This window comes from Perca fluviatilis, chromosome 24 (assembly GCF_010015445.1).
Source record: "Perca fluviatilis chromosome 24, GENO_Pfluv_1.0, whole genome shotgun sequence".
NCBI classification, from domain to species: Eukaryota; Metazoa; Chordata; class Actinopteri; order Perciformes; family Percidae; genus Perca; species Perca fluviatilis.
In genome coordinates, this window is record NC_053135.1 from 13,450,982 (window position 1) to 13,474,575 (window position 23,594).

At 40.0% G+C, this 23,594-nt stretch overlaps 1 protein-coding gene across 23 annotated transcripts in view; it reads left to right on the forward strand.

Annotated features, from left to right (window-relative positions):
- dmd (dystrophin) overlaps window positions 1-23,594 on the forward strand; it is a 470,394-nt gene that overhangs the window by 234,771 nt on the left and 212,029 nt on the right. For all 23 annotated transcript variants that reach the window (XM_039793561.1, XM_039793552.1, XM_039793539.1 and 20 more), the window contains 6 exons: window positions 1,501-1,646; window positions 20,704-20,804; window positions 21,384-21,495; window positions 21,687-21,800; window positions 23,100-23,255; window positions 23,347-23,517. In XM_039793561.1, the coding sequence (XP_039649495.1) occupies window positions 1,501-1,646; window positions 20,704-20,804; window positions 21,384-21,495; window positions 21,687-21,800; window positions 23,100-23,255; window positions 23,347-23,517 (800 nt within the window). The remainder of the gene's footprint in view (window positions 1-1,500; window positions 1,647-20,703; window positions 20,805-21,383; window positions 21,496-21,686; window positions 21,801-23,099; window positions 23,256-23,346; window positions 23,518-23,594) is intronic.

Below are 23,594 nucleotides of genomic sequence, written 5' to 3' on the forward strand. Positions count from 1 at the left end.
TGGAGCTCAACATCAAGTAGATGTGAAGATCAGCAAAGTATGTTTACCATCTAGGGAAAATGAATGTCTGTCCAAAATTGTATGGAAATCTGTTCAGCAGTTGATGAGATAATTCAATCTGGACCAAAGTGGTGGACTGATTGTCATTGCCATCCCTAGAGCCACGCTGCTGGTAAAAACAGGAATAAAATAATACAGGCTTAACACTTAGAAATTAGTGGATAAAGTAACAGGGTGCCAAATGAGCCATGACAAATGAGAAGTATATGAGGGTCATTAAATATCTGTCTTGTCAAGATTTAGCCTAAGAAAGGTTTTTCTACAATGTACAACATTCCAAGCTCAGTGGCCTTTATTGGAAGGTATAACTGTGTTGTTTGTCAGCATAAAAATTGTATAAGCCACAATAGCATTTTAATTATATTACCCAGAGTAAGCATATATAGGGAAAATAAAATAGCACCCAGAGTTGTCTCATGAGGCACTCCAAGGAAGAGATTTGATTGTATAAAGCACAAGTTAAAGGTCCAAGACATGGTGATCTTTGGATGCTTTTATATAGGCCTTTGTGGTCCCCTAATACTGTATCTGAAGTCTCTTTCCCATAATTCAGTGTTGGTGCAGAATTACAGCCACTAGAGCCAGTCCCACAATGAGCTTTCCTTACTATGTGTCATTTCTGTGTCTGTAGCTATTGAGGAGTTGAGAGGGGGGGCAAGGTGGAGGTTGGGGATGTGGTCTTGACCAACTGCAACTTTGCTCGTTTGAAAGCCATGATGTCTCTCTTTCTCATGGGCAGGCCAAATTCTCTGGGCGGGCAAAGCAGAGAAAGGGGAGGTAACCTTGCTCCTTATGACCTCATAAGGAGAAGATTCCAGATCGGCCCATCTGAGCTTTCATTTTCTCAAAGGCAGAGTAGGATACCCAGGGCTCAGTTTACACCTATCGCCATTTCTAGCCACTGGGGGACCATAGGCAGGCTGAGGGAATGCATATTAATGTTAAAAAACCTCATAAAGTGAAATTTTCATGCCATGGGACCTTTATACTAGTAAAACTAGAAATTCTAGAAATTCCAGCCCAGAGTCTCAGCCTGTAAAGAACAATTCAGTGGTTGATTGTGTCAACTGGTGCACTTAAATTCGAGTAAAAGTTAAATATAGCACATCCCAGCAAAAGAGGCGTTTGCGCTTCAATGGGTTCTTTCCACTTGTACACAAAAGTAAAAAAATAAAAAATGAGGACATTAGTAAACAATTATTTTGGAAAGACAAAATTTCCCAACATCACCTAGCACAGCAGAATCAGAAGGTTTTCTTACACTGCAGGATAGAAGATTTTTATTTATAAAATATGTATTCAGGATGGTATTTGTCAATACAGTAGGTTTGGATATTAAAGTAAAACGTGTAATTCAGTGTTTTTAAGTCTTTTCAGGTTGCAACACTAAACTGACCCATTCTCTGACATATCTCTCTGTCTTTCTTTGTCTGTCTTTAGTTTTGGAGAGCTTGCCCCCAGCTCGTTATAAGGAAACGATATCGACACTGTTGGCATGGTTACAACAGTGTGAGGCCAAGCTGGCCATCCCATCTACGGCTGTTACAGAGTATCCTATAATGGAACAGAGACTAAAGGACATTCAGGTAAATACACACACTCCCACACTTAGTTCTGCAGATTAGTTTTATAAAGAGTTATTGTTGTTCTGGCTAAAATACAAGGGCAAGAACTAATTCTAGCTAACATATATGCATCTAATGTAGATGATCAGGCATTTTTATAGATTTACAAAAGAAATTACAAGCTGTAGGAAAACACAATATTGTTCTAGGGAGCAATTTTAATTTCATAATGGATCCAGTTCTAGGTACGCAGATGATACTGCCCTGGTTAGTCTCCTATATGACCAGGAAAAGGAACATGGGCCAGTTCAGACTTTTTTTATTGACTGGTTTGAGAAGTCAAACCTTATCTTAAATATCTCCAAAACAAAGGAGATGCAAATTCACTTCAGAAAAGCACAATCCCCTAAGCCCACTTTGATATATGGGGATCCTATAGACGGTCACAGAGTCCAAGTACCTTGGCATTGTGCTCGACCACAGCAACTACAATATTTAAGAGCATTCAACGAAATAGACAATAAACCATAAACCAATTAAACATATGTATAAATGACAACACCATAAGCTCATCATACACATCTTTCCCCAGCACAAAGCTTCTTAGGAGCCCTCCAAAAAGCTCAGGTACTTTCCCCATTTTCTTCTTCATCCAATCTGGCAAACCGTTTTTTTATGAAATTTTTGTCTGGCTGTCATTAAACTAGTCTGGACCCAGCTTCTTATGTGTCTATCCATCCCATTTAGGATTGACCCATCTCTCAGATCAAATAATCTTGGGCTGAATGGAACCTGGGGCCCTGCAATCAGGTTATCAGGAATGCCAGTCCGAAATTCCTGGACATTATCACGGACCGTAGGACATGAAGTCAACAATTTGGTGTTTCTTTCAGACCAATTCTAAACAATCTGAAGGGAGTCCAATAGAAGCAATGCATAATCTTGAACTGAATGAGGTGCACCCTCATAACGCGTGACAGAGTTTTAATATTCCTACAAATTATGTCCCACTCCTCATCATCCAGTGTAATACTCAGATTCATTTCCCATGTCTTTTTGAGGGCTGTCCAGGCTCCATCCCCCAGGTTCTGCATAGAAAAATACCCAGATGCCTCATGAGCTTTTCCATATTTCAACAACACCTTACTTAAACATTCTGGTGCCTTCTGGTGCCTGAAGACCTGGATCCAGTAATCCCCACTAACAGATGACGAAGTTGCAAAAATCTAAAAGATTGAGACCTAGGGATTCCAAATTTCTGTACCACATCCTCAAATAATTTCAATATGCCACCGAGATACAGATCCCCAAGTGGGACAATTCCCTTTTCCAACCAATCCCTCCAAAAAAGGGGAGATCTACCAATACATAACTTTGGATTTCGCCAAACACTTGGAGTATTTAGATATGGCTCCAGTTCAAACAGCCGGGCCTATTTGGTCCAAACGACATTTAAGGGCGTTTTCACACCGACAGCCTTTAGTTCGGTTGAATCGAACTAGAGTTTGTTTGCCCCGCTGGTGCAGTTCGTTTGGGCAGGTGAGAACGCAGCAATCGAACTCTGGTGTGCACCAAAAGTGGACCAAACAAGCGTACCGAGACCTGCTTGATGAGGTGGTCTCGGTACGCTTTCAATCGAACTCTGGAGCGGTTCGTTTATGGTGAGAACATTATCCGTACTCAAACCGCACCAACTATATCTATTCCGCAAGTCTGAGCTAATGTTTAGCAATCTGTGATGCAGCAGAGGAGCAAACTGTAGCAGCTTGCAGTGTTTCTATCACAGAAATAGACTGCAGTCAAGCTTGCCGTCCGTCACTCGTATCGTATCGTCAAACCAGATGCCGCTAAAATTGGAGACAGACGTCTCTTGCGAAACAATGTCTGATAATTTTAATGAAATGAGCTGGTTTGACCACTAGACCAGAACACAGGACCTTCCTGTATTTACTTTCTTGCTCCCTCCCCCAGACATATCCGACCAATAAGAGAGCTGGACGTTCTTGCCTGATTTGTAATGACGCATTTTGGTACGCTTGGATTTTTCCAGGTGTGAAACCAAACCAAACCAAACTGATCGAGGGCAAATCGCTCCAAGTTTACTAACTCACCAACTGATTTGGACCAAAGCAAACGAACTACAGGTGTGAAAACGCCCTAAGTGAGAGATTATCGGATGTTTTTTGCCTCACCATACAGTTTAACAGATAGGCATTGTAAGGGCGATAATGGGTCAACAACAGATTGCTCAATACCAGGGTGGGACTCTCTCATTAGTGAACAGTGGGCCAGATGCCTTAAGTTAAAAGCATAGTAATAATACAACATTCTCATTAACAGTATTCTTCAAACTACAGTTTGACTTGACAGTGTTTATTTAGAAAATTGCTGTAGCCATTCCACTTCCACCCCGGCCTGTTTAACGCCCCCCCGTCTATGTCAAATAGAGACCTAGCACCTAGTTTTGAGCAGAGCAGAGAGCCGCTCTTGGGATGTGGCACATTGTGAAGATCTAGCAGACATCTTCCAACTTGCAGTTAAAATGCTTTCACCCTTAACTCTTACAATGAGATGTAACTGTTTTTAGTGCTTAACTGACATCAACTGATATTTCAACTGCATTCATCTCCTTCTTTCCAACTCATTGTTCAACTACTTTTAGATTTTACAATTCATTTGAAATTTCAACTACCTACTACTATTTTTACAATTTTATCTTATCAGTTAACTTATCAGGGCTTGAATCATGTAGTGTAGTGGAATGTTGGAGCTTGGTATAATGGCAGCTCACTATCTGGTATGAACCACAGGTAATTATGCTGTTAGGTCGGTATACCATAATCCCATCATCCACTAGGAGTCAACAGGGATTCAGCAAATAGGTGGATTTGCTCTGTATCACTGTGTATGCTCTTGACAACACTGCTGCTCAGATATCTTTACAATTCCCATTACATGCCAAAATGGTGCTGGCTCCCTAATCCTGTGGGGCTGTATAACACTGTAATAATTTTTTACTATGCTTTGTAAAGTTATATAGCCACTGGCGATGCCAAACTGCCAAAGCAGCACTCTTTTAAAGGATGCTTTTCTTCTGCTCTTTGAGGTGGTGCCATGTCATTTCTCCAATCCTCCATTGTTCCGACCTCTCAATAACCCGAAAAATTCCCTTTGGTCCTACAGCCCACTAGGCTGATTTCGAAAAAAATAAACCCTCTGCTCCGACATCCCATTGTTCTGACCATATAGGCTTTTGTGGATCACCTCCCATAATCTAAAATCTAAATCAAAAGTAACAAGCAAAATTACTTTTCTCTAGCTTATTAACACATTTAAATGTTTAGCCTATCTTTGAAAAACTGAAATAAAAAGTGTAGGCTCAGTCCAAAGTCCAACAGGGTAAGTTTGTTTTGGGTTGGATATGTATTTATATTTCCATAAGCCTGCAATGATAATGAATAGAAATGGGGCATATCCCTGCAATAACCAATGTGAAACTAACTTGATCAGTGAGAAGACGCTCATCTTGGTTGTTTCAAGCAGGAAACTTTGGGATTCCCGACATGTTAAACAAGGCAAAAATCCTAAAGAAATATTATAAATAATTGTCCCTAACCATAACCATAACCCTATGTGGTAGGAACAATGGGATGTCGGAGCAGAGGGTTTATTTTTTTGAAACAAAGGGACGCTGGCTGTAGGACCAAAGGGAATTTTTCGGCTTATTGAGAGGTTGGAACAAAGGAGCGTTGGAGAAATGGGCAGTCCCCATAGCAGGCAGAGGATAAAGCAGAGAGAGGAAACAGATGACACGCCCCATTACCCAAGAGTTTGATTCATGCCCACAACCTAGATAGTAAATCGCATGCATCTGATACACCAGGACATCCCCAAATCACAGTTGTAAATTTTAAAACTTTGTAAAACGAATCATCAAGGCAGCCGGAGTGCCTTTTTACAAAGAGGAGGTTGTTTTAACTAAACTACGTAAGTTTGTCCTAAATTCTGTTTATAATAGTATTATAATTATTATTAATAATAATATTATAAATATGCAAGGGCTGTCAAAGTTAACACGATAATAACAAGTTAAAAATTCCTTCCATTCCAAATTCCTTGTAATGCCACACATTTTTTGACACGCGATTAATGCATGCATGCTCTGGCCTTGGCCCGTTCAATAGTTTGGGAAATCAGAAAGCTATGCAGCAGTAATGTTATGGATGGATAGCAGAAACAAACGTCCTTGAGCAGAAATGGATAAAGAAAAGGGTTTCATGAATGGCAAGTTCAGTTTAAAGCCCTTCCAGATGGTTCGCTGTGAATTGAGTTACCACCAGAGTACATTGAGTCTCAAATACCACTTTCTGGCCAAGCATATGGCTGATGCAGAGAACCCTCCTCCCCTTCCCCAAAGGCAGGCCACGCTGGAAAGTTTGCAACAGAGATGCGTGGACAACTCTTAAAGGCTTGAGTTTGCCATATTATGCTTTCAGCATATTTTTTTTAGCTTTTTTAGCTTGGACCAGGAGTGTCAAACTCATTTTCACTAAGAGCCACACTGGAAAATAAGAATCACATCAAGGGCCAGACATGTAGTTAATTCACATGCTTTATTTTAGCCAAAAAGTCAAGCATCTTTTATTGTATTATTGCATGTCTCATATAGCCTTCTCACTTAAAGTTTGGTCGACATTAAGACCAAAAAAAGTAACTTAGTTATCAAAGAAAAACGCAACAAAAAGGTTGACAAAAACCGACAAAACATAGGTGGTTAAAAATGTATTGGGACCCAGTTCCGGGAAGATGGCGACCGCGTAGGCAGCACGTTCTAGAGCTCTGAGACTTTTCCAACTAATTTGGTCTTCCGTGTGGTCTCAATAGACTAAAGAGTGCCTGGTATGAACATCGATGACTATTTCAAAAACCTACTGCCAACATGCCAAAACCGAAGGAGAAAGAAAACCGAAGGAGATGGTGGAATCCTCGTCAACCAGGAAATTAGCGGCGATGATTACTAGCGCGTTAGCTCTGGCCCTACGGCAGCAACATCTGATGCTAATACCATCATTCCGCGCTCACAGCGGTCATAGACAGCAAATTAGCCGGAGTCACGGAACAGATTGAGAAACTGGAGGCGTCTGTGACGCAGACGATGGATAAAAAATAGCTGATGTAACGCAGATGATTGAAACAAGACTGGCCTCTGTGTTGGAAGCCGTGCCGCCGTGGCACTGAGATACAGGCCCTGACTGCGAGAATGGACACCGTAGACAAACAAATGGAAGGCTAGACCAGACTGCAGCTGCATCTGAAGCCAAAATCATAACTTTTGAAAAACAAATCAACCAACTAAAGAGCCGCACTGACCAGCTGGAGAATCCTCACCGGAGATGTAACGTCAGAATGTTGGGAATACCAGAGCGAAGAGGGGACAAACGCGGTGAAATATCTTGAGAGGTGAATCCCCGAGTATCTTCATCTGAGGCGCCGCAGACGGCAGAATTATCCTGGATCGTGCCCGCGATGCGGCCTGCACCCCCCATATCGGTCAGAGGCCTGCGTCCCCTCATTGTCAAATTCCACTATTACTCCGATAAAGTCCGGGTAATGGAAGCCGCTCGCAGACTCCACCAGAACGAGACCCCGCGTCATCAGAGGATCCTCTTCTTTAACGACTATTCAGCGGAGATCGTCCGTAAACGCAAAGCGTATGACGGTGTGAAAGCCCAACTCCGGGAGTTGAAAGTGGAATATGCGTTGTTATATCCAGACATCCTGAGGGTAAACACCGACGGTGGTGGGTACCGGCGCTTTTCAACTCCGGCTGAGGCTAAGGTGTTCCTTCACACTTTGGAGCTGGCACGCGCCCCACCTTCATCACAAAATGTTTGATGAGTAGCTGATATCTGGATGAAAGGTTAAACCTCTTTAATACGAGTTTACAGATTGTTGTTATCTTATAGCCCGGGGCACTTTTTGAAGGAAGAATATGTTACTAGACCACACGAAATATATAAATACACACATTTATATTTTTTATATTATTTCCATTCTTTTTATTTACCTATTGAGATAGAGCTCTATTTTAGACCATAGATAGTGGAATCAGCCCTCTGTGGGACTCGGCTTGCTTTGAGCACAGCTTCGCTTTGGCACTGCCAGTTCGTTTTTCCGCAGTGCTTTGCCTCTTCTTTTTAGTGGATGTTTCGAAGTTTTTCTCTCCACATTGTTTTTTGTTAGTTTTCGAACTGTTTGTAGCTCGTCTCCCCTCTCTCTCCATACAAATGTTAATCCAATGTTGTCAAAGGTATTACTTGCTCAGCCTAATTTAATTATTATTATTTTTTTTTTTCTCTCTCTTCTTCTTCTCTTAATTGTTATGTGAATGATGGCTAAAACAGGACATATAAACTGCATATCACTTAATGTGAAAGGAATTAACAATCCAACTAAAAGGAAAAAAATTATAACTTATTTAAAAAAACAGAAAACAGACATTGCTTTCATCCAAGAAACTCACCTTACTGATATTGAACATACAAAATTGAAACGCGACTGGATTGGTAGAGTTTATTACTCCTCGTTTTCATCAAGTTCTAGAGGTGTAGCGTTGCTCGTAAACAAAAATCTTAGATTTCAATTAAATGCAGTACAAAAGGATACCTCAGGTAGATTCATATTAGTTGACTGCATGATTAACAGGATCAGGTTGACACTGGTGTCAATATATGGTCCTAATATAGACGATCCAATTTTCTTTAACAAATTAACCATGAAACTGGCATCCGCAGAGGGTCAATGTATTCTGGGAGGAGATTTCAATCTTGTGTTGAACCCGTCATTAGATCGCTCAGCCCCTAAGAACACTACTCTATCAAAATCTGCAAAAGCATTGTTTCAAGGCATGAATGATCTTGGGTTAAAAGATGTGTGGAGACTGAAAAACCCGGGCAAAAAGGAATTCTCTTTCTATTCTAATGTCCACAACACATACTCTAGAATCGACCTGTTTTTGACCTCACAAACGCTACTGCCTCACATTAAAACATGTCTTTATTTGGCTGCAACCTTATCGGATCACAATGCTCTAATGATGGAAGTATCATTGCCACAGGAAGGTCCTGCCTCCCATAGATGGAAATTTAAAACATTCCTACTTAAAGACCCCAATTTTGTAAAATATATGAACGACAAGTTAGATATATATTTGGAGACTAACTCAAATACTGCTTCTCACTCAGTTATTTGGGAAACCTTAACTTAGGGCATATTGAGAGGTCACATTATTTCATATTTATCCCACAAAAATAAACAAAAGAGAGACCAATTATCGCAACTAGAACAAGAAATAAAAACACTTGAAATTCAACATGCCCAAACCAATCAATCTGAAATCCTTAGTACATTAAAACAAAAGCGAACTTTGTATGATAATCTTTGTTCTAGTAAAGCTGAAGCAGCCATGGCGAGAACCAAATATCATTACTATGAGTTTGGTAATAAAACTAGTAAATTGCTTGCCTGGCAGCTAAAACAAGAAGATACAGAGAAATACATACAATGCATCAAAACTTGGCGACCAGTATTTAGAATGCTCTAAGGACATAAACTTGGAATTCAAAAAATATTATGAAACGTTATATAAAACCGAGCAGTCAACGGAAACTGAAATCAAAGACTTCTTTAGCAAATTGGCAATGCCTAAACTCACAGTTTCAGATAGGAATCTATTAGAAGAAGCAATATCAGAAGAAGAGGTTCAGCGAGCGATCATGTCCTTACAAAATAATAGAGCCGCAGGACCTGACGGGTATCCAATTGAATACTTCAAAACTTTCTTAGAAAAAATATTAACACCGCTAACAAACGAAGAAGAGAAGCATTCAATAAAGAAACACTCCCAAAAACATTGGAATTGGCGACTATTACGCTACTTCCAAAACCCGGAAAGGATCCACAAAAGTGCGGCAACTATAGACCTCCCTCAACTTCTTATTTCTCAAAACTTTTTAATTAATTGCAAAAAAAAAACAACGCTTAGAAGAAGTTTTCAAAAATCATTAATACAGACCAAACGGGCTTTATCAAGAACAGACAGGGTGCAGATAATGTTAGGCGACTACTTCATATTATAGAGCACACAAAAAAACATGACCACCCTGCCGTGATTGTCTCTATGGACGCCGAGAAGGCGTTCGACAGGATAGAACCAAGCTTTCTTCTCGAGACTATGAGGGCCATGAATTTTGGTGAAAACTTTCTGTGTTTCATTAGGACCCTATTCAATTCGCCAAGATCACAGATCCTAACAAATGGGGTTCTGTCGGACGCCTTCTCCTTATCACGTGGCTGTCGTCAGGGCTGCCCTTCCTCTCCTGCACTTTTTTTAATTGCAATAGAACCATTGGCTATTGCCCTGCGATCAGACATATCCATCATCGGCATAAAAAATGGAACGGAAGAGCATAAACCTCGCACTCTATGCAGACGACTTATTAGTATTTATATCTCAACCTATCATATCATTTCCCTCGCTATTGATTAACCTTAAAAAATACAGTGCTGTTCCGGGATACAAAATTAATTATTCCAAAAGTGAAGCTTTTCCAATCAACATGACAGACTATCACATTAGTCTGCTTCCAGTTCAATTTAAATGGTGTACGGAGGGCTTCAAATACCTGGGAATCACTATCTGCAGCACTTATGACAAAATATATGAAGAAAATTACGCCTCTATGCTAGCTAAATCTAAAAAAGACTTACTGAGATGGATGGATCTCCCCTTATCACTGATTGGCAGGATTAATACAATAAAAATGAATCTTTTACCCAAATTTCTTTATTTATTCCAGTGTATACCATTGAAGGTTCCTACATCCTTTTTCAATGAATTAGATAAAACACTTACTTCCTTTCTATGGCACAACAAAACGCCCGAGTCAAACTCCTCACATTACAGGCACCTTATTCCAAAGGTGGCTTGAATCTCCCAAATTTTAAATTGTATTATTTGGCTGCACAACCCGCTCTGTGGATGTGGTTTCACTGCAGAGCAGATGAGGTAAAATGGATGTCAATCGAACGACATGAATTACAGGATAACCCTTTAACAATCGTTACCATTTTTGGAATCTGTGAAGAAGCTAAAAACAATCACTCAAAACCCAATAATTTCTGCCACATTTAACCACCGGCAGCAATTACACGTATATTGGACGAAACATAAAATTATTGGTAAATTCACCTCTCACAAACAATCCCAACATCCCAGCAGCCTTAGTGGATGGAATTTTACAAAATTGGGTGAGAAAAGGAGTAAGAATTGTTAGTGACCTCTACACCAATAATATCTTCTTAAGTTTTAGTCAATTGTCAGAAATTTATGACATAGATAAATGTAACTTTTTCAAATACTTACAAATTAGAAGTTGGATCAAGAGTCATACTAAAGGGAGTTTCCACACGAACGAGACGGATCTTTACTTGAAAAATGTATTTTTAATTCCAAACGTAATGGAACTAAAGGTTTAATATCTACAGTGTATAAAACCGTAATTGACAACTTGCGCTTACGCCGATATATAAACAAAACAAGGTGGGAGTTCGGATCTTGGGTGTACTTACACAGAGCAGAATTGGAACAGATTATTGGAATTGGCACAAACAAAATTGGTTTCCTCTAACCACAGACAAATTCAATTCAATATTTACCATAGAACGTATTTTACTCCATATAGATTAAGTAAATTAGGGAATGGCATCTCTGATCAATGTCAAAGATGCACTATCTCTGTTGGAACTCTTGTGCACATGCTATGGAGTTGTACCCGTTTGAAGCCATACTGGTCTCACATTATCGCAGTATCCTCTCGGGTTTTGCGGACAGGCGCTCTGGACCCCGACCCTAGGATTTGGTTACGGGGCACGTAACCTTACTGAAGGTGAACTCAAATAAGAAACATTTTGTGTTACTAGCAGCTCCGGCTTCCAAGAAGTGTATCCTGAAGGTTGGAAGAGTGTCTTCCCCCAGCCAAAAACACTGGGCCAACGAACTCCTGTCGTACTGTACACCAGAAAAAATTCTTCATTCTATCCGGGGAAAACTAAATGACTTTGAACTGACTTGGACTCCTTTTTTTGAACATCTTGACCCAACTCGACATGTCCTCAGACTAAATACAAATTTATGCTTATTACTGTTTTTTTTTTTTTTTTTTTTTTTTAAATTTTTATGATTATGTAATATCTTGCCTTGTGGAGAGAGGGTTTCTGTTGTTTTCTTTTTGTGTTTTGTTAAAAAAAAAAAATAAAAAAAATAAAATAAAAAAAAAAATAAAAATGTATTGGGACCCTAAAATAACATGCAGCCAGATCAAAATCTGCGAGGTGCTGGATTTGGCCTTCGGGCCTTGAGTTTGTTTGACACGTGTTCTAGACTAGACAGTATTTGTCATTGTTTTGGATTGTTGCAATTATAATAAACATTTGCATAAAGCAAGCATATTTGTCCACTCCCACGTTGATAAGAAAAGAAAAATTTGAAAAATATCCCCTTTAAAATATATTTAGTACAGATAAAAAATGTGCTTGATTAATTTGCGAGTAATTGCGAGTTAACTCTGGACAGTTGTGATCGACCCCCCTAAAATATACCTATGGGGTGGACTCCCCAGCCGTCACACCTCTGTGGCCCTCCCCTGGGCCTGCCCTTTGGTGCTCCCCCTCTTTGGCTCAGGATGTTGTTGTTATTTCTTTTTTCTTTTTACTCATTTATTTTTTCCATTCCTATTTGTATTTACTTTTTTTGAACTTTTTTCCCACTTGAATTTGCTGCAACTAATTAATCTTCCCCCTCACACGCTCACACACATACATTAACACATACAAAGTTAGCTAGTTAGCCAAACGTCACCTAAAGATACTACTGAGTTTCTCAATTACTCTATCCACGTAGGAAGTGGCAGTGTTGTTTCAACTGTTTTTCTTCTCTCAATGTAGTTGTGGTATTCTTGCCAGATCTTGCTGTTTTGTTTTTATCTTTAAATGGCATTACTTGTACTTCCAGGGTAACTTAATTGGTTCCTTTTTTTAACAGCCCCTCTCTTACTTATGTCCTGGCCCTAGCCTGTTTTAAAGGTCCAATATGTAATTACAGAAACAACAACTGCTAAAAACAGCGCAAACTCACGGTCCTCTCTACCGATTTACAGCCCCCCTTTCTTGGCTTAAAATTACTCACCGTTTGTCGGCTACGGCTGCTTAACAGGATAACGTTACACGTTGTAAACAGCCATGGCCCGCTTGCCTGGTCCTCCGGTAACGTTAGCAGTTAAGGAGTGACCGATTGGGATCACTTCACTGGCTGTGTCTCAATTGTTTTGTGAGCAACTAACTTGTGTAACGTTACTCTATAAAATTCAATGTGAGTACACAAATGTTGAAATGACTGAAAATGCCCGTCTCTAGTAGCTGTGAGAAATTAGCCTGATGCTAATGCTTACCTATTCAGGAGGAAATTAACCAACTCTGTGTCCTTTTGGGGTCCAAGCTGTCTCCATCTTTCAAATACATCTCCAATATTTACCTGGGGTTCGTTACATCTCTGGTCATGCGACTGTTAGAAACATGCCAACGTTTTTTTGGTCGATAGAATCTATCTCCATGGATCCCATTGTTTGTTTGCTGCCTCCATGGCTGTTACTACAGCTGAAGCGTGTTGGGTTTGCATTTTTACAGACCATCTGGCAACCTGACCCGGCTGTCAGAATGGGCAGTTGATACCAACACACAAGCCAAAACACAAACAGAACGGAACAGGAAATTTCAAAGGAGAAAATACTGGCTTTAAGCATTGTTGTCAGAAAACATAGTATTTCAGCTTAGCAGCTTAGATGGTGCTCTGCAGCTTTGTTTGTTGTAAACCAACCAATCAGCACGCAGCTCATCTAAATATTCATGAGCATACCATATAAGGGAGAAAACCTCTCGTTTCATCTAGGGCTATTTCACATGGTTGCCTTAGGACGCATAGAACAGCACCCGGGCCATTTTCATCCCAACCAATGCTACATACCCTATTCAGAGACCTTGAGGAACAGTGTGAAATACCGTATATAATCATTCATCAATCACCCCTTTAATGATGACTCTAAATTACACCTGCTCAAGAGACAGAGGAAGATTTGGCTAGCCAGCTTAACTGCAACCAAGAAAATGATAGCTCAACGCTGGCTGTCTTCCCCTCTTGTGATTTTGTGAAGCCTGACTTGCATCTGTTTAACATGCAGAGAGCACAGCCTTTTAAAACTTGATATTAGTCTTGTAGCATAGCAGGGAGATCAAGCCTAGTAGCCTAAGATTAATTAAAGTTGATTGTAGATAATAGGAATTAATTCTGCATACTGATAAGCAGTCATAAATGTCAGCACTCTTTCCCCTTTTGTCACTCAGAGAGACTTGTGTGTAAGTATGAGCCTGCAGGTGACCGTATCACCTCTCACTCTAGTTTTTTGTTCATTAAAATAATGAGCACTCCTGTCAGGTGGTAACTTGGTTTGAATCCTGACCTAGTCTAAGGAAAACAGAACTCCAGCAGATATTAAAAACAATCCTGATTGGTTGTATTAAGTTACAGATTATTATTAATACCATCCACAGCTACTGGTAGAAGTTATTAAAGACTGGTGTGCAGCATTCAGTCACTACCTATAATTTAGATGTTATTAGGGCCCAAGCACAATTGATAAAATTCTTATTATTCCACCAAATGAATCACATTTATGAGGGGCTAAACGTACCTATAAAGTTAGGAAACTGTGCACGTTTATTATAACTGGTGTAAATTTACATCTAATCGGGAGTCTAGGGCTTGGGCATGGCAAATTGGCTCGATAGTGCCCCCTACAAAATGTCAAAGTAGAAGACCCTGCAGTGGGTTCTTACTTAGATGTATGAAATTTGGTAGGCATATGGGTCACACTTACGGTTTCATGTTGACGGTACATTTAAAATATGTAATAAGCCATACTTTGTTTCAAATTAGACCAAAACAAGAAATAATGTGGTCTTTATTAGACAGAAAACAAACACAGTTATATGCTAATTAGAAACCATACACCTAAATTATGCTGTAACTATAAATGCATATATTGCCGTATTAAACTCAAAATATACTATAACTAGACAATACATTTAGGGCTGCAACTAACGATTATTTTAATAATCGATTAATCTGTCGATTATTTTTTCGATTAATCGATGAATCTGATAAAAAAAACAAAAAAGCATTAATTTACATTAACTCAATACATACATACTTGTTGTTTTAGTTAATAGTTGTGTGACAGACAGACAGACACAGACACACACACTTATTCATTAAATTATTACCATCATTGTAGTAAGTGCAAGTTAAGTTCATTTATACACCACACACTAATATATTTGTCAACAATAACTGATATGGGACAAAGCACAGAATATATATGACAACAGATTGAAAAATTAATGGGCCAAAAAAGGCGGGTGAATAGTCTTGCAAACTATACCACCCCTGCTTTATTACTGTTATTAACGAGCTAACGCTAGCTTGTCATGCTAGTCAGCTGGATAACGAGTAAACACCAGCACCACAAGAGCTACTGGAGGGACGGTATGTTCCTCACTTCAAAACTGAACAGAAGTAGGATTATGTAGTGACTTTACCGTGCTGTTGAACTCCCTTCCTTCTTGTCAAGGACTCCAATGTTTACGTTTACGTTTTAGGTGCTGACTCATCACCGTGGTGCGCCCGTGCCATGACGTGTCGCTTTGCTTATCTTGCAATTAACATGTTTTTGATTTATATTAGTGTGAAATGCTCCCACACCTTGGATGACTTAGGTCGTACTGATTTCTCTGCCTCCGCCGTGTGTTTCAGAACAACGTTACGGGTCTCTCCGGTCTCTCTCCGTATTTCCTCTACCCCCACTCTGCTCTTTTTCTTTTCTTTCGTTCCGCACTGCGCCGCTCCGCGCCGCTCCGCGCTGCTTCTCTCTGCTTCTCTCTGTGCTCAACTAAAAAAAATTTTTATCTCCGCGACTGAGTGGCGTAATAGTTGCGCGACACAACGAATCAACTTTTTTAGTAATCTAAAAGTAAGTAATTTAAAAATTAATTTTATCGATTTTATCGATTCGTTGTTGCAGCCCTAAATACATTATACAAATTACACTCTATTTAGAAACCAAATACCCATGCTTATTAGAAGAAAACTACACTACTGTCAATGTCAAACCAAATCGTCACATCTGCCGCTACTTAAGTCTCTCATGCCTGGATGCTCTCCAGAGTCCCGTGGTGGTACATACTGTATATGTATATATACTTATACATGCTTCATTAACACTCTACTTCCACAGTAAACACATTAGAACATTTAATGCCTTGTTACTATCCGACCACATATAGGCTGTAGAAGCTGCAGGACATTGCATCTTTATTTCCTTGTCACATCCTCATTAACGGGTTATTAGCGACACATAAGAACAGAACTGTCTTATTTCCCACTGTAGATCTTATTGGATGGTAATTTGTACACATTCCCACTGTTAGATCTTGTGAGAAGGTAACTTGTACACCTGTCAACGAAAATGGCTTATTGATAGGGCTGGGTATCGTTCAGAATCTTTCGATCCGGTGCCAATTTCGATACCTCAGTTTCGATACCGATTCCTAACGATCATTTTTTCGATACCATATGTTTTAAAATCCATTTCAACATCAACAAAAATACATTAAACACAAAGCTTTTATTTTCCACCTTAATTCAGAATTCCACCTTAACAATCAAAAGAGTTATCAAAATTAAAAAATTCTGGTAAAACTGCTCACTCAGAGTAACATTAATAAAAGTGCATTGCCTTGCAAGCTCAGCCTGTCAGTCAGTCATCAGGGCAGAGAAACCACCGTTGTGGCTGCTTGTAAGAGGAAGTGTAACGGTCAACAGCACCGCGACCGCTTCGGCTCCATTAATATCATATCGCAGCAAACGCTGTCTGCGTGAAGTTTTAAAAACTGTAACCACACTTGAAACCAACCGTGACTCTCTGTGACTTCAACAAAACTGCAGGCAGTTTACTCCGTCCGCACCTCTCCGTGTGCGTGTGTGTCGGTCGGAGCTCCGCTCTGTGTCAATATGCAGAGAGGACAGATAAGCTTGCGCTTACGTGCTCAGACGCTTTTGGAACCGAAATTTGGCACTGAAAGATAAAGAATTTTTCGATACTCATAGGATTGGAGTATTTTTTTCGATACCATAAAAGTATCGACGTTCGGTACCCAGCCCTACTTATTGATGCACATTAGTATACAGGTTAAATAAACACACACGTGATATTTCAACAAATGTATTTATTGGTTGATTGATTGTGTAGACTTTGCAGTTCACTTCTGTCTGGAACCCTTGCTTTTTTGTCTGTCGTTTCTCACGTTGAATGCAACATATAGGGAAAACGAGACAGGGGGATTAATGTTGCGAGCTGCATTAGTCTCTATTAGCTGTGTTCCTTTGTGTCACGAGCCCAGGTTAGTTTAGCATTGTAACAATACTGGGCGGTCTTATTCCTTACTCCAAGCTCAGGTCCTCTACCAGAGGCCTGGGAGCCTGAGGGTTCTGCGCAGTATCTTAGCTGTTCCAAGGACTGTGTTCTTCTGGACAGAGATCTCAAATGTTGTTCCTGGAAATTGCTGGAGCCATTGTCCCAGTTTGGGATTACCACTGTTCCACTTGCCATATCTTTTTTAGCTCCTCTCTAAGTATTTCCCAAGCTTCTTGTGTTCCCTCTTCTTGATGTTACTGTTGCTTGTGATTGCTTCATCTATTACAACTGCCTTTTCTGTTGTTTGTCAACTATTACCAGTTTATCAGTCTGGATCTGTAAGTCCCAAAGGATCTTAGTCATTCTCAGCCACCTTTGGAGGGGCCTCCTACTCTGACTTTGGGACTTCTTAGCCCATACTCAGCACAGATGTTCCTGTACACTATACCAGCCACTTGGTTATGGCGTTCCATGTATGCTGTACCTGCCTGTATCTTTCACCCCGCTGTTATGTGCTGGACTGTCTCAGGGGCTTCTTTACTCAGAGCTTGTCCGAGCAGGCATGATTCTCTTGTTCATGGTTTCGTACATTTTCAGGTAGGCAGATAGCATTAAGGGTCTTGCCGAAGGACCCACACTGAATTGCTGGTCCCTGAACGGGATTTGAACCCCGGTCTCCCCAGTAAACACTGAGCTATCCAGCTGCATATATATTTATGTGTGTGTACCACGGTAGAGAATATATAAATATTGTTTATATATATTTATTTAACCTCTACCATGGTTGATTTTACTTCATACTTGTATTTATTGAGTACTTATATGCTTGGAATGTGTCCTTTTCATATCTGTAAAGATTAGGGATGTGAAGATTCACCGATTTGCATCAGTACATGGACATACAAGTGCACAATGCACTGATTAAAAATGTGTTCACCAGATACAATTTGGGATGGACTTGCCTATGCCTTTATTAAAGGAGGAACAACTACACATTCCACCAAATTCCTACAAATCAAATCATCGACAGCTTCCCATTACCTGTACACGCTTTCTCCTCCACTCGTCCCATTGTTGTGCGCTGCAGTGCTGACCATCAGACTGCCTTGTGCACGCACAGACACACACAGACCTGCATTTAGGCTAGTTATGTTATGAAGACGATCCACATTCACATATATGTATTGTCGAGCTTCATAGGCTTACATTATGAAAATGATCAGGTGACACCAATTCCTAACCATGCAACGAGGGTTACAGTACACTGTAACTATGATATAGTAATACCTATATTGTCTAATGGTTTATATCATACTGTATGTCATCATATTAGACAACCCTATAGGATAAAGACTGTCCTTCAACAGGTGACCATGGGTTCAAAGAGAGTCACAGAGATTATAATGATATTCTTGTATTAATTTGCATTGTGATGAATGATGAATGTGGGGGTCAGGTACAGAAATAGGCTTGTCCATGGATTCCCTGCTCTCCAATGGAGCTGACTTCAAATTGAGAGGAAAATAAATGAAAAAGCCACAACTTTGAGCAAAAATAGTCCTTAATGCCTCCCTGCTTGGGATTCAGTGTTGCAGCAGAAGGATTGTGGGTAAGCCATGGTAACTGACGGATGTCATGTCCAGGGGCTGTGCTTGAACTAAGCTAAACTAAGCCTCTGAGCCAACTTGGTGTGAATGAGGCTTTCTTCCCCAAAATCCTCCACTGCAACCCACCTAAAGTTTATTATAATTCCCTCACCTATGCACTTGTAATTCATCCTGTACAGCAGGGTAAGCAAAATCAAATAGTGTGAAAAGGCTTTCATTACAAAATGTTAACAATGACAGGCTCATAACCTCTCGTGCTCGCCATCCTACACTCTCATTTCACCCTGCTTAATACAAAACAGACTTTGCTGTTAAAATGAATTTTCTGACTTCCATGGCATTTACATGAAGTATGTGAGCACACATGATAGATGATGATCCGATAAATAATATGTGGATGTGAGTTTCCTCCTACGTTTCTACTAGGTTTATAAATGTGTCAAGGAAATGCCAGCAAAAGGATTGATTTGTGGAGCATTGGGCAACTCTTTTCATCAATAAATAGTTGGGTACAAAACTTCAAAACTGCCTGTAAAAACTCAGTGTTAGAACGGAAACTTTAGAAAAGTTTAGTTTAATTCTCTCAGCACGCCACTCTCACTCCCCTCTCTCGCTCGAGACACAGGTGACAGCAAAGCCCAACTTTACTTTTAATGATATTTAACAAAGAAAAATGTTCTCCCATTGTCTTAAAATTATCATAAATTGATACTAGAGCAGCCTTCTTCCTTGTCCAACTGCTGCAATAAATGAAATGCAGAGGTGCACAAAATCATCAGTTGATGGTTATTAATTTGTGCTTAAGAACTACGTTCACTGCGAAACAAACAAATAATAACTATAACAAACAATAAAATAATCTTTATTTCTCTCTCCCTACTGTATAATGACAAAATCAAGTAGCTACAAACCATTAGTTATTGTGGTAGACACCTGGACTGGAGTATGTGATGTTAGCTAGACATAGCTAGACATAAGTTACACCATTTCTCTGAACTCTTGATATTGATTTGGGGACAATGGCATGGCTGGATAGGTTGCTTGTCTTGTTGTTAAACATACTCATCAAATTATATTTATTGATTGTCAACCATACACAATGTAATTTACTTTGTATCTTGTTAGCAACAATGTGTGTGTAGCTCTCTAAGCCAAAGGGTTCTATGAGGTGAGTGGACTAGAAATATCTTAAATTGCCAAGTTGTATCTAAGGTCCATCCTATTTACTGGAGCAGTGAAGAACATTTGAATCTCATAAGAACCTTATGTGATGGGAATGATTGTTCCAGGTGTTAGCCAAACCTTCAGGTGTTACCAGGGAAACAGACTTATTGCTTAAAAAAAATATATATATATATATTTTGAACCATGGTATCAGCAGGTAAGTACCCTTTGAGGTGTCCATTAACCCTAACCCCCCATCCTTACACAAAGTGCATGAATTTACTTTGTAATTCGACATTTTAGTAATGGAATGTACTTCAAATGATTTTATGATTCTTTACAATAAATGTCACAAGTGGAGTTTGTTTCCCCATAGATCCTCAGGTACAAAAAGAGACAAATATAATGTATTTTAATTATGCACCTATTGCATGCAAAGTCTCAATTTCTTATTATTATTTCTATTTATGTATTCAGTTTTGGTTCAATGACCTATGATGGGCATCTTTTATGATACTTCAGATTAACATAACACTCTTTCTCTCTCTTATTCTACATCTGATCCTCTCATTGCCTCCCATTGCCACAACTGCCACTTGTCAGACAAAGTGGCAAAATGGCCAAAAGAGAACTTCTGACTTGTATTTTCTCTCTTTACACTTCCCCTAAGCCTCCATCCTGGCCCTGGCTAATTTCAACTATGTCTCTCTTTCAACCCTCTAGGCCCTCCAGGTAGCTTTGGCTGAACACCAAGGGGAGGTGGATTACCTGACCTCAGCTGTGGAGCAGGTCTTCCAGAAAGCTCCACCAGACATCAGCCAGAAGTAAGACATGAAAAATTATAGAGTGCTATATAATCCATTGACAGAAAGAATTAAACAAGATTGAGTACAATGGTTTCAAACTGCCAAAGCTTCAGGGTCCAGATTTTTCTGTAGACATTAAAGCACATTCAGACGTTAAAGCACATTCTGCTTATTTTGATAACGTTCCGTATTCAGCTTATCTCCACGGCTTTGATTGATTATTTTTGTTCAGGCGTGGTGAAAACTTGCAAATGCCATCAGGTGCATTAGAAGGAGGCAGAGGATCATTATTTGCCTCCTGTCACACTGTCAGGATAAAGTGACAGATTCAACAAATATGACAATAACATTTTTTCATAAAAGTTACCTACTGAAACTTAAAAGCTCAATTAAATTAGAAAGCATTGCAGCATTCTCAAGTCTGTCCTAACTATAGTCAGGTTCGTGATTTCTCATTATTTGAAATGAAAATTGTATTAGTTTTGCCAAATTATTCCATATACCTCCAATTGTTCATACAGGAAGTATGCATTAGTTATGCATAGGTAAAGACTTACGCCATGTCACAAACCAACAGGCTTCTGTAATTTTCTGTAGGTATCGCATAGAGATGGATGCCGTCATGGCACGTTGGAGACGACTTGGCACCATGCTGACAGACAACGCCCAAAGAATTCAGGAGCTCATGGCCAAACTGATGCAGTTTGAGGTGAGACTGATTACAGGGATTACTATATGTTGCTTGAGAGTTTATCTCACGTTTATTTTGATTTATTTTTACAGGCAAGTCATTAAGAACAAGTTATTGAGAGAGAGAGTCAAGAATAACCAAGTAATACAGGGCTTGTTCTGCTGGTAGACATGTCTTAATTTCAAAACCCACTCTTGTCCCTCCACCAGAATGATGTAAAGACTTTAAAAAAGTGGATGGCAGATGTGGATGTGTTCCTGAACGAGGAATGGCCAGCACTGGGAGACTCTGAAGCTCTGGAGAAACAGTTAGAGCAGTGCACGGTGAGGAAACCGTGCATCTTGACATTACTTAAAGGTTCATTTGTTGTCCTTGTACAACACAGGGTTGCACAAGAAAATACACTTGTAGTCCTTTCACTGTATGCTACACAGGAAAAACTAAAAGAAAACAGTAGTGCATTTCTGCAGCGTCAGTAGGAATGTGAAAAGCAGCAACCAAAACAATGGTGAATTCTGTAGGTAGATAATATGGCCGGCATCTTAACATAAAGAATTTGACAGGTAAACATAGTCCATCAACATTGACTGCATTTAAGAACCAAGCATCACAAATGCAAACAGTCTGCCTACCCTCCTCCCACCGGTTTGGAACACTATCAAGTGCAACAGCCTGATCCCGGATGGAGCCCGGTTTCTACAAGATGTGGGCACAACAGTCTATGATCTCCTGTTGCTGGGCTAGCCTGAGTCCTATTTCATCCATTACGGTATCCTGTGAACAGATATCAGCCAGGAGCAGGCTGGATAGTGAAACACCCCTACTTCCAAGCTAGGCAGCCTAGATATTATCCAGGCTCTCTTCCTGGTAAGGTCACACCGCTGCTTGGTCCAGCTGGTCTGGCTGGCTGGTAGGTTACTTCTACTTACGCCTCTGATGTTGATGAATATATCTCTGGTATAGGCCATGCGTACAAAGGTGAATAGACAACAAACCAGGGACCATCTTACGATGGGATCACACCAGGTGCGATGCCAGATCGGGCCAGGGGCGTAAATGGCCACTTCCCTACTTCCTAACTCCTTACTTGCTTGGACCACACCCATCTTCGAACTTGGCCTTCATTTTGATCTTACACCTCACTTTGTGACTGTATCTTGCACAGTTGTGATCGCAGTGACAAAGTCTGTCCGCAGACAAACAGAAATATAAACACCTGGCAAAGTACTAATTTGCTTAGTAGGTGTCTCCAGGACCACATTTTGCCATGACGCACACACACAGACTCAAAGGTGAAAAAAATACCTGTTTTGATCAAATAAACAAAAATGTTTATCTTACCAACAAATCACTTTTCTTTCTAAAAAAGAAAATAAAAGATTATCAATAACAGTTCTCAATTTGTAGCTAAATAGTAGACAAGAAGATAAGGAATTCATTAAAAATAACCTTAGAGTTTATAAAATATCCAGGAGTCTATAAAATATCGCTCAAGGAAATAGAAAGGAAACAGATTAACTGACTACCTGTAAAGACATTGCACCACAGATGTGATCCACTCTGAAATATTCAAAGTCATAATTCTACCTGTGTAACCCCTGTCCTGCCTTGTGATTGGCCAGGCTCTGGTGAATGACATCCACACCATCCAACCCAGCGTCAACGGCATTAATGAAGTGGGTCTGTACCTAAAGAAAGAGGCAGAGCCACCGTTTGCCATCCACATCCAGAAAGAACTGGACGATCTCAACGGCCAGTGGGAGAACGTCTGCAAACAGGTGTGTAACCTTCATGCAGAGGGTGTGTTTTCCTGCTTTCGTGTGTCCGTATAATGTTGAGTGTTTCTGTGTTTTCCTTTTCGCCGTCTAGGCCTATGCTAAGAAGTCCGCTCTGAAAGGTGGCCTTGATAAGACCATGGCTCTGAGAAAGGAGATGCAGGAGATGCAGGAGTGGATCAACCAGGCTGAGGAAGACTATCTGGAGAGAGATTTCACATACAAGACACCCGAAGAGCTACGCAAGGCTGTGGAGGAGCTTAAGGTGTGTGCGTAAACTGGACATATAATATATTGCTGCTTCTATGACAATGTCAGTTTTTCCTCAAGTAAGTATTTAAT